At 37.3% G+C, this 12,273-nt stretch overlaps 1 protein-coding gene across 27 annotated transcripts in view; it reads left to right on the top strand.

The window, feature by feature from the left end:
* Positions 1-12,273, top strand: part of KCNMA1 (potassium calcium-activated channel subfamily M alpha 1) — a 505,717-nt gene that overhangs the window by 356,713 nt on the left and 136,731 nt on the right. For all 27 annotated transcript variants that reach the window (XM_055802251.1, XM_055802256.1, XM_055802243.1 and 24 more), the window contains one exon: positions 648-803. In XM_055802251.1, coding sequence (XP_055658226.1) covers positions 648-803 — 156 coding nt within the window. The remainder of the gene's footprint in view (positions 1-647; positions 804-12,273) is intronic.

Here is a 12,273-nt window from a genome sequence, read left to right as displayed (position 1 = left end):
ATGTCTATGCAAATGTACAAGGCAGATGGAAGAGAGAATCCAGTAGAGTTATGCCAATAACTGAACCATATCAATACCTAACTGACCAGTGTGTCTTGATCTGCTGTATTCTATCCTTATAGATAGCAGTCTTAGGAAAAAGGCTGAATTTTCACTAAGTCAAGTCAGGGTGGAAGGAATGAAATAGAAAAGACAGAAGATGCTATATACCTTATTAAATGACAATGCCCTATATAGGTTGCAGCTTCACATGAGTTGTGATATAAGTTGTATCGGATTCCTGTATATTATGTGTGTGCTTTATCTGTCAGAGAGAAGCTCAAAGTCCTGTAAAAGGAATATACAGAAGGGAAGGAAAGCTTTACAAAATGCAGTGGTTCAGGTGTGAGGATGCCCACCTGGCAGTGTGTCACAGCCAGAATATGGCTTGAGAAACAAAATATTTTCTCTATAATTAGTAAGACTGGAACATTTTTTAGCATGGCAATAAAGTGTAAAATACGTGGACTACTTATGCGTACTCAGAAGCAGTCAAGCCAGTAACAAAGAAAATCATTCACTGCTATCTCCTTCAACACCATACTGATTTGAGGAAGTATTTCTGGTTTTTTATCTATGGGATATTTTTTTGTTTGTTTGTTTTCCAGGCCCATCTGCTAAATATCCCAAGCTGGAACTGGAAAGAAGGAGATGATGCAATCTGTCTTGCTGAGCTGAAGCTGGGTTTCATAGCCCAGAGCTGCCTGGCACCGGGCCTTTCAACCATGTTAGCCAACCTCTTCTCTATGAGGTCATTCATAAAGGTAATGTCTTGTCTCATTAGAATGTATTAGTCTGCAATTCAGTTTGTCAGAGAGTTGAGTAGAGAACATGATTCAAATATGAAACAGATAGAAACACATTAACAGATTTTGTAAGACAAAAACCCCAGTGCACACTTCCCTACAAAATTTCTCTGCTGCAAATTGGGCAAGGAGCCAGGTTCTGTCATGTTATGTTCTTATTTTTCATTCAGCACGCATTTGGCCTTTAAATGTTGGGGTTTTTTTATCATCTTCCATTTCTAGGGAGACCTTTCTGCTGTTTTGTGTTTTGCTTTGTTTTAGACAAACCGCATGTTTATCTATGAGAAAAACCCCTGCTGCTAAAACAAAAAAAAATATGATTTATATGTGTCCCATATAGCAACAAAGTGCCCAGAAAAAAGGACTGATCGTTTTAGTCTTTTAGCATCAAGTGGCTAGTGGAACTTCTGACTGTGAGAGTAAATAAGGAACATGTGTCAGAACTGAAGCCACTGAAGCCTGAACTTCCTACAACATCATTCATATATTTATTTCTCCTCAGTCAAAGAGCTCTTTTGGATTTAGGTGGCAAAGTTTTAACCCAGTTATTCCCAGACTTCTGTAGCAGAAGTCGTAGTTACTGAACCAAGGCCTTGGCTGCAGCGATCAGTGCTTCCTTCCGCGTGCCCTTCCGGGGCACTGATTCCAAACGTAAAGGAGGGTCACTTTCCAATCCCATGAGTGGTATTAATGGGATGGGACACACAGGAGGGCAAGGTATGCCGTGGTCCACTTTAATTCCATTGTGCAGGTAAACAGCAACAAAAACTATCTAAATATCCTTCAATGGGAAAGCCAGGACTGTTCTCATAGGGGTGCACATGTCAGTGCAGGACCGTGAGTCTTCATTTACTTCTTATCAAGTCTTGAAATTCTTTTGTATTCTTTGGAGACAGCAGACTCCTGTGTGTCAAAACTATTCCAGATTATTACATATAGTCAAAAAAATGCCAGTTTTCCATATAGAAACAAGCCTGGGCTCTGCATGTACTTTGCTGTCTGTAGTTAAGATGTTTGCATCTTTATTCATGCTGTGAAAAAAAAAAAAAAAGTTTTTTACATGAGTAAAGCCAAACTTAGGAACTGTCTATGACTCATCAGCATATGGTCACTTGGATATGAATCTGTTCTACTTATATCCCAAAAGAAAACTATATGCCTTATGAACTTTGTTGGTCTTGTTGGTGATTTTGGTCTCCCTCACTCTTGCCTGGTGTGGTAACCCAAGACTCTCAGGAGTCTCACACACTTGTAACAGTCATGCTAATGTATCCAAATTACTGAGTCAACCTGTTTCATCAACTTGCTCTAGACATCAGAAGTAGGCATGAAGCTTTTGCTCAGTTTCTGATTTCTAAAATCAGAAGGGATTAGTTTTGTCATAAGGAGATCCAAATATATGGGTATCTTCAGAAGCCCCGGTCTTAATTCAAGTTAATTTAATACTGAATTTAAAATTGCAGTGAGAAAACTGGAGAGATTCAGAAAGTGCTAAAGTGTATGAATGTCTGACTGTGGGGGAACCGTACCAGACACACCCACTGGTATGGCCTGGATTTGTAGTTAAAATATTTAGACAAGTTTAAAACTGCAAATGTAAAGGTAGCATTTTTCCAGAAAATGCATCTAACCACTTATGCCAGTATCTTACCCGCCTTCGATCCTATATTTTCTTGTTCTATAAGATATTCTTATAATAATTTCAGTACAATGACAGATTGGACTATCTTGCTGATGAACTCTTTTAAGCTGAAGGCTCAGCTTTGCAAGGCACTACTGAGATTACATCCGAGTGTTTCTGTATACACAGAATAAACATAAATATAGCAATGCATTTGATTTGGAGGAAGCTATCAGTGTGTGTTCTGCTTTTGTATTTGTGATTATATACAGTTATAAACAGCATAGTGTGCAGGCATACCTTATCTTGTGTTACTTCAACTTTCATCTTCAGATGGCACTGGGAGAAAAAAATGCTGTGATATAGTGCATTGGGAGAATGCAAGACTCAGGCAGTTTTGGTTAAAAAGATCTCTGCCACTTACTGAGAGTGAAGTAAATAGTCTAGGCAAGAAAAATGCATGCTGTCATTTCCAAAGATCTCTGAGTGCATGGAAATCTAAAGCAAAATAAATATGCAATTGCTAAGACATATTTCTTCATGAGAATCCAACTCAATTGGCGACAACAAAAGTTTTGTTTCTTGATTTAGCTGAAAGGATGTTCTTTCTCCAAGCTGTATCCCTCTAAAACCTGTATTTGAAAGAGAAAAGTATTAGTGAGTGGTGGCTGTGAATCAACGGTGTATCGTAGGAGAGGAACGGCATTGATTGGAATTGTTTTTAGAGGTCTCTATTGAAAAGAAAGATGTCCATTCCATAGAAGAATTTCCAGCCCTTTTCATTTAGAGCAGCGAATTTTAGTACTGTCAGACCTTCATAAATTCCTTGGGCAAACGTTATTAGTTGAGTCTCCCACAAGTTAGGAGATTGCCAGGAAAATGTAGTGAAACTTCTGTATTTTTTTTTTAAAGAAAGCTCAAAATGTGTGTTCGTTCCTCCTCCTTCGTAATGTGATTAGAAAGTGATTTAATGTACCATAATTGTTTGGTCAATCAAACACAAATGAACATGATTGATGATGACATTGCACACATTTAACTCGTTATATGTTGCTTTACAGCAAAATGATTTGTGTAAACAGTCTGCCCAGTATTAGAGGTAAAACAAACTAAGAAACCTCAAAATATTATATTTGTTCCTAATATTTTCCTTTTGCTTTCAGCGATGTAATCTCATATGGAATCTTTTATGTTCCCTTTGGCACCAAACTGAACAAAAAGGAAATCAGCTCAAAAACATTAGGGTTCTGTAAACACTTAAAGGAAGAAAGACAGATTGCACAACAAACTGTATGTTAAGGAAAAAAAACCCACCAACTTTACACCTGTAAGCTGTGCTTCAATAGTCCAGTCTTTTTATAGCACAGGCTGTTATCGTTGTATTAATAAAGGAATTGAGATTCTTTATTACTTGCATGGTCTCAGAAAAAGATGGAAATACTATACTGTACTGTGATTTCTGTATTGTTTGGATTAGGAAATGTATACCAGAAGTTTACCCATATGAAAAACGTTACAAAATGTAAGTAAATGGAATAAAATGCAGAGGTGGTCAAGTGTTGTCCCTGCATACAACCATGCAAACCAGTTTGAGTTAGTATTGTTATATAAATTAATAAAATGTGGAATGTGGTCCTTGAGTGTAACACAAGTCCACAAACAAATTAGTTTTGTCTTTGCTCTATTGGTAAGACAGTACACCTCATTCCAGATATGAAAAATGATCTAGAGCAGTTGCAGTTCTCTCCTAAGTTATTTTGAGAGCAGGAATGTTCTGTGGGCTCTGTTGGCAGCTGTTTCTCACACCTACACGTATGCAATGCCCACTTCTCCCACCACATTCCTTTCTAGTCAAGGCTGAAGGAGAGATGCGATATAGCCACACAGATTTACATCAGTCAGATTTACATCAGTAGGTGCTTACCTACACTGATGGAACACATCTACTGGTTTGCTATTTATTTTGGCCACGTAAGCAGCCTTGGACTGTTTTAAAGTATGAGAGTAGGGTGTGCACAGTGAATTCCTTCAAATGAGGGAGAGCTTTAAAAAGAGGGTGGGGAGCAAATGCAACCTCTCGGTTTATTCTGAGGTTCTTCAGGGGGCTGCATAATAAAGCGATTACCTGATTCTCCCCACAGGATTTAGACCAAATATTAATGTAGCCTGTTACCAAAGGCTTTCTGTCTCAAAAAGGTCTGCCTGAATGTAATATTTTTAATCGCTGAGTCGAGGAATTAAAAACAGTTGTGGTTGAAAATAGTATCAGTCCTTGGGATAAAAGTATGCATGCCTTGTGCTGAAGCCTGCCATGCAGTGCATTTTTCAGGCAATCATTTGAATAGATCAACACCAGTCTGTCTTTTGTATTACGATTCGATAGAAGTACTGCCCGGTTTTGTGAACTTGGAAGTATTAATAGTAGAGCCCATATGCCTTTGAGTTGAAATCCATCAAGGCCAGCATCTAAAGAAGAATTAGTTGTCATAATATTTCAAGAATACTCTCTCTGCTTTGACCTACTACAAGACTCTACATTAGTAGGGACAATGAAAAAGTGCATATATCTGCCATTTAAAATTAGAGCTAATCTTAATTAGCATATTTGATGTTTTATAAAACATACCCTTTTCATACTGCTTTTAAAAAAAACATTCTTGCATACAGAAAGAACTGTGGGAAGTTGTAAAAATTTTTATATCGCTATGGATATTTGTTACCTTTGATTTAAGCAGACAATGGAATTGAATAAAGAGGTAGTTGGTAATTTATAATACTTAAGGAAATTCAATTAGAAGACTGTAAATCGAAGAAGTTTCACTCTCTGCTAGGAATGTATGAACTTCTTTCAGCCAATTACTTGCTGTCAGATTTTGATATCCATATCAGAAGCATAATAACTCCTCCAGTTTAGGTGGACTGGAAGGGCATTGTAGATGAGTGTGAGGAAATGTTTTAAATACATTGTTTTCAATGTGCAACTTCAGCCACCAATCAAAAATATTTTGTGTGTGCTTTCTTTTTCTTCTCATCTGTGTTGTTAGAAAAATACCCACGATGGGGGGGTGAAGATAATTGTAAAACTGGGCATCAGGAAGCCCTGGAAGTGTTCTGAGCCTAGAGGGAGGCAGGAGTCCCTCTGTTAGACAGAAGTAGATGAAAACAACTTGGCAAGGGCCCAAGAAAATTTCTCCAGTGAAGATGTTATTTTCTAGGCTTTTTTTCTTTTTTCTTTTTTTAAAGATTCCTCTACGTGGCCTTCTGGGCATCTTTGAAGAGAACATTTTATATGTATCTGAGAAAGGAAATAGGTAACAACTTCCATGTTTTTTACACAACCCTTTATTTAATCTTTTGATACAAAGCTTGTAATTTTGGAAAGACCACTCAGAATTTCTGGACTGCTTGAGCTTAGACAAAACACTGATTAATGGAACAGAATGCTGAACCAAAAAATTAGGCCGCTCAAATAAAGCAAGATCACTTTAATAGGAATAAAGTATTCAAGGGCTGTTCTAGAGAGATAATGAATAGAATTAGCTCATTCATTTGCTGCACTTTTTGTGCGGGTTTTGTTATTCAATTAGATAGATTTGTTTATCAAAGCAAGTACATGTCTAAAATAAAAAATGGATGATCTTCCTCCAAATGTCTGAAATTATTCTCAAAGGCTTTGTAATTTTTTATGCTCTTTCCTTGGTGGTGATGAGCTGAGTCTATTTGATGCTAGGGAGCAGGCTTTAATACCTGCTTTTGTTGTGCTAGAAATGAATTTTTGTTGTGTCAGTTCCTTAACATGCCCACCATCCTCTCCCTGTTTTTCCTTGCAAAATGCAAGAGAAGTTCCGAAGTGACGCTGTAACTCTAGCATTAGTTCTATTTCTTAATACTGAGACTTAGATCTTGACGGAAGAGATTATGTAGCGTTATCGTGTTCAGTTACGCTCAATCTGTTTCATGTGACTATTTCTATCGTTACACTGAGAAGCAAATGCTATGAACAAGATCGATCAGTTGGGGCAACAGAGCCTCTGATAATGACGCTGCTGGCGGGGGAGGGCTGGGTGTGTTAAAGGTTTAGTTTTTTTCCTGACAATACTAATGGTTGTGCTTGCAAGATATGCATTGTTTTTTCATACCTCTGTCACCATTTCTCACTAGGAAATGATTGTATTATGTAAGTATATTTCCCAATAACAACATTCTATCTATATACAGCTAGAGGGGAGGAGAGGAGCATTATGACTTAAAAAAAGATACAGATGAAAATTAGATTCCTTCTCTTGGGATACGTTATGTCGTTTTTCAGCTATTCTTCATATAGGCTATTGAATCTCTGGGTAATTTGTTTTATGACTATCCAGGAGACAGCATTGTGGTGTAACATATTTGGGGAAAGGTAATCATGCGCTTGCAGTACTAGAGGGGACTTGGAAGAGGCAGATTCAGGTCACTATGGTGGTATGGCACACTCTGTGTCAGGCCCAAAAGTTACCTAAGTTTACCTTTCTTCTTCTAAACTCTTGACTTTTCTTCCTAGCTGTGATTGGAATAACTTAAAGTTTTGTTGCTATTTGTTAAAAATTCCTCTCGAGTTTATCAGGTCTCTGAAGAAAAAAAATTACTTGTTACTGTTTGTACTGACACTGACAGCATCCTGAGATAACTTTTTGCTGTGACTTAGTGTCAAAGTCAAAAGAAAATGCAATGTACTTATTCCTAGTCATTTGTAGTGTGATCACATTTGTAGTGTGATAGTGACTGATTCCTTGTTGCTACATCAACCACTAATTGTGCTGTCTCGTTATCTTTCTAGAATGTTACATTTACTCATGTTGCTGCAGCATCAGCTTGAAGTATGTTAGTTATTTAACTTCAGGGATAAAAATAACAGAACGGCCTGCAATGCCTTCTCCTTAGGATCATGCAGGGATCTTGGAATTTTTATCTTTCGTAAAGACAGATGCTCATTTTCTGTGAGGGAAAGTGTGCAGAAGTGCCGTGTGTCATTGCTTGCTGATATGTTGGTGTGCAGTATTTCATGAGTAAAGGAGATCCAAATTTAAAAAGAGGGAGTAAAACTGTCTTTGATCAGTTATTGTGCCTTCATTCCACAGATAAGTTATATAAGATCTATAGAGGCCTAGGCGTGAGGCTAAATGAAAATGGAAATAACATGCAAGAAATGAGAAGAGGCAAAAGGGAAAAGAATAAATGGTAGCAGGACTGAATAATATCAAGATTATTTCATGTTTATTTTTCCTGCACTGAAGCGGTTCACTGCTATTGTGTCTGTGTAGCTGGTGTCTCCTGGGGTTCTTGTGTTGTCCCTCTGCAGCTTTTCTGCTGCGTTTTATTCTGTTCTAAGTACCAGCTGGCATTACCTTCTGCTTTAATTACTCTGCCAGCAAAGACACACCCCTTCATTCCAAAGCAGTCTTTGACTGCTTAATTATTTGCAACGTTTGTTACCAAGACAGCATTTTCCAGTAAAAAATAAAGGTTTTATCTGAGGATGGCATGCCCCATCTCTGGAAGTTTTCAAGGCCAGGTCAGATGGAGCTTTGAGCAACCTGGTGTAGTGAAAACTGCCCGTGTCCGGGGGGGTGGAACTAGATGGTCTTTAAGGGGTTGCTTCCAACCCAAACCATTTTTATGATCTGAATTCCGAACTTCTCAAACTGGCAGTTAGCCACAGAGATAACGATGAACAGGAGATCAAACCTGCTGTCACTCTCTGGTATCAAAACTCAACTAGTCCATTTGGCTTCCTGGAACCCACAATATTTAATAAGGATAGATTTATGCTTTCTTCTGGAATGTGTTTGTTCAGCCAACAAGAAAATTTTTCTGTGGTAAAGCTTTGCACTGAAATGAAATCTGTTTTCTTTGTCTCAACAGTATTAGTTTGTACTAATGTAGAAAATATGAACACCCAGATTCTGCTGTCAGCAAGTGAAGTAAGATAGACCAGAAATTATTTGCAGTAACAAAATTATCTTTAGAACTGTATAATTGCAACTACTGTAGGTTTTCTTTGTTTTTTGAGTTAAAATCAAGGTTGTTTTCATCTTTGTAAGCACAGTAATATATTCAGGTAGGCTAAAATCAAGGTATAAATTTTGCTTACCAGATAAATAACTTTCATGAGTGACTGTTGTGGTAGCCCTGATCAGTGTGTCTTGAACCAAACTCACCCCAAATTCAGCTCTTTGTGCTTCTGTAAAGTTTACATAACATTTAACTATTGTGCCCATTGTTTTCAGGCAAATGACATGTGAAACATCCATTTCATAGGTGCATATGGGACAGATTATTTCATCTGTACATTAACAGTTAATTTTTGGCAACTTTCTCTTAATGTATAGATAAGTGTGGATAAGTAGTGGATAAGTAAGGGTAAGTCCAGAGATGGACTGGATGACACTCAAGGTGTGGTTAAGTATGTTAAAGGAAAATAAACTCACATGATGAAGAATCAGATTTGTTTAGAGATTCAGTTTTGGAGGTCAAATGCAACAGCAGACTTTAAAATGTCATCGCAAAGGCTTAAATTAGTCAAGAACACGATGAGTCCTAAAGATTATTTTTTTTTTTCACTTTCAGGATTTCAAGATTAGTACCTTACTTAAATGGATTATGGGAGAAACTGATTATTTTTGTCTGTGGAACTTTCCTTATTAAAACCCAGGGTAACTGCAAGACTCAAGGAAATAGAAAAGAAACATTGAATACTGGAGGTTCTTAATATAATTTTATTTCTAGCAGACCACCAAGCAGTGCCTTTCCGAAAATACTGGGCAGGTGACCACCTCTTTCTTTAAAATCACAGGGAAAATGTCATGGTTCAGGCAGAGATAAAATGCAAAGATCAACTTTAGTCTGTTATTTTCATGATATTATAATAACGTTTTATAGCATCCCAAACACCAGCAATTCTTTAAATTCATTAATCAACATTTCATCGTATACTGACAGAACATATCTTAAGCATTCCAGTCACATTGTGAAGGTTTGTTTAATGCTGACCAGTATCTATGAAGCTTCATCACTGGTTTGTGAATGAGATTGGCTTTTGCCAGTCCTTTCTTGGCCCTTGACTAAGGGTGAGTGCTTAAGTATAGGTCTGATCTGCAATTCCTTCCTGCAAATCAAAACCATCTGCCTAAAGAAAAGAAAGCAAGGGAAGAAAGTAGAAAAGAGAAACACGTAATGTATTTGTATTTTTTTTTTCCAACCCCAGGTGGTGTCAATCTAAGAAAAACCCATAAAATAAACCATAAGTTACAAACATGTCTTTGCTATCATTGCTCTTATTTTTCACCAAGCCTGCACTTTATCTGTTTTCTGTATATAAAGAGTTGCTGATCAGCAACATTTGCAAGCTTCACATAAATAAAAATCTTATAAAAAAATATGGTATGACTTCTCTGTGTGTGGTGGAGAATAACACAATGCAAATCCCTTTTAGCATCCCACATGGTCTCTGAATGGTGAAACAGTTTCTGTGGAAGAAATTTCTCTTGATTGTTTGCAGCCCGCTTGTCAGGGAATGTATGATTTGGAACATCTCCATATTGCAATTTCTTCTTGCAGTTGTGTACTTCTCTAGTACTAACGTAACTGGTTTCTTGGCAGCCTGTCAACAGGAGAAGAACATTTAAAAGAAATAAATTCATTGTAATTTATATTTCACAGGTTTCTTAAAAAAATTCCAGTCCTTTTGAAGAGAGTGTGTAGTTTAACATGGGGAAATGATTGGTGAATCCCAGTTTGATATTCAAGCTGTAAGGTAAAAATGCAAACATATAAAATACAACTCCTGCTCCTAAGCGTGTCAGAATCAGTAGAGAAGGTTCGGGTGGTTTAAGTGAGCCGTGGATCAGGCTGTTGCAGGGAAGAGGTGCTTTAAAGTTGTGAAAGAGTTTGAAAAGCTCAGCATTATTATGATTATAGCATGTCAAGACAAGCTGTGTGTGGACGTGGTATGAAAATGCTTCTTGATAAGTTAGACAATTAGCAGAGTTGTAGCTGTTATATATGGCGCTGGGACACAGCACTCCTGACATGTGCTTCTGCGACCGTGGAGGCTCAGCTGTAATTCCCTTTCTGAACTCTTTAACGTGGCTGTTGCTTTATTTCATGGTAATGGATAATATAATCCTGGTTTTGCTCACTGAGCTTAGTATAGACAACAGTACGGCATCCTTCACTTTTTTTGGTACTAGCTATCCATAAAAAGCTGGTTTGATGTGGAGTTGGTCTTGCTGTCCCTTAAAGCTTTTAAAGGTGAATTTTTTTCCTAACGTGATTTAGCCAGTTTTTCACAGAATATCCTGTTTAGTGGGAAGACAAGAGGTCCATATGGTTTAAGCATAGAATAAGTGCCTGGGTTGAAGCAGGTGGAGGAGATAACCACATTATGAGCCTAAAAGAGGAGTCTGAAAGAAGAGGTGGAAACGCTGCTGATGGGGGAGTGAGATGAAGGACACTTAGTTAGGCACGCTCATATCGCCATTTGGATGAAGGAGCTGAAGGAAATAGAAAGCAAGATAAACAGGACATTAGCCTAGAGAAGCAGTTCTGTTGATATTGTGGGTGATGTTAGGTCACGATATGGCAGAGAAGAGAAAGAGGCAGAGACTTCTGGAACTGCGAGCAGGGAAGCAGGGATGAAGACAGCTCTCCAAAAGAGCAGAGGGGGAAAGAGGAGGGGAAAAAAAAAAAAAAAAAAGAGTGGGAAGATGATCATTGCTGCATTTCTATGGAATTCTTATTTTGTGGGGTATTGTGAGCTTCGTGATTTGCAACTGAAGTAAGAATAGAGAATACATAACTATAATGTAAAGCTTTTAGAAAATATTAAGTGCTCAATAAAAATGGCTAAGAAGGAACAAGAAAAATCTTCTCTAGACTCTTGGGGAATTAATAGGACTCCACAAACTTTTTAGCTTTTTTTAGACAAATTGTGAAATATTTAAGAGAAATAGTCATCCAAGTCCTTCTCAGATGAGTTGGTATTTGGTACTTAAACCTTTTGGGTAGCTTTGCAAATCTCTGCTGATAGTTTTTTTTTAAAAAAATACTTCCTCATTATGCTCGGTTTTTGGCCTTCACGTCTCATCTCAATACTGTTCCCAATTTCTGCTCTTTAATCTGAAGATCACAGTGGGGTTACCTAAACAGTGGAACTAAGACTTTATTTTTTTGTGAAGAATAAGGTACAGTTTTAGGCATGCACTAAATTACAAGATAAGTATTTCCATAATCTGTAAAATCATATGTCTTATGTAAGAAAATTAAAGTCTCTGATCTCTCAATCTCTTTTTACTTGTTTCCTATTTACTATCTAGTCAGATAGAATCTGGTTAATGAAAATGTGGTAATGTAAAATGTAAAAAAGAAATAAAAAGATGTCATAGTATGTTTGCTAGTGTGATGTAATTTACGTTTCTTGCTGAATTTTTTATGTACTTTATTATCATACATATAGTTTTGGTGCTGTGTACAGTTCTTGAAAATATGAATTTCTCTCTTCTCACAATTTATATAGCACAATTTGTGAAGAAATATAAAGAGATAATTACATGCAGGAACGTCCCATTGTGGTTTACATTTTTGCTCTATTCTAATGCGACCTAATAAGTAGGGAACAAACTGTTTGATGTGAAGCCTTGAGTATTTTAGGCTGCACATTTGTGGCGGTTTCCCTAGTTTGCTTAGGAAGGTTGCACTGGGAACGACAGTCAAATCTCAAACTTTGGATGAGGGCATGAATTACAATATAGAGAACTGGGATTCCAGCAG

This window comes from Falco peregrinus, chromosome 1 (genome assembly GCF_023634155.1).
Source record: "Falco peregrinus isolate bFalPer1 chromosome 1, bFalPer1.pri, whole genome shotgun sequence".
NCBI classification, from domain to species: Eukaryota; Metazoa; Chordata; class Aves; order Falconiformes; family Falconidae; genus Falco; species Falco peregrinus.
The sequence above is the reverse complement of the archived record's forward strand: the minus strand, read 5'-3'. Positions and strand labels throughout refer to the sequence as shown.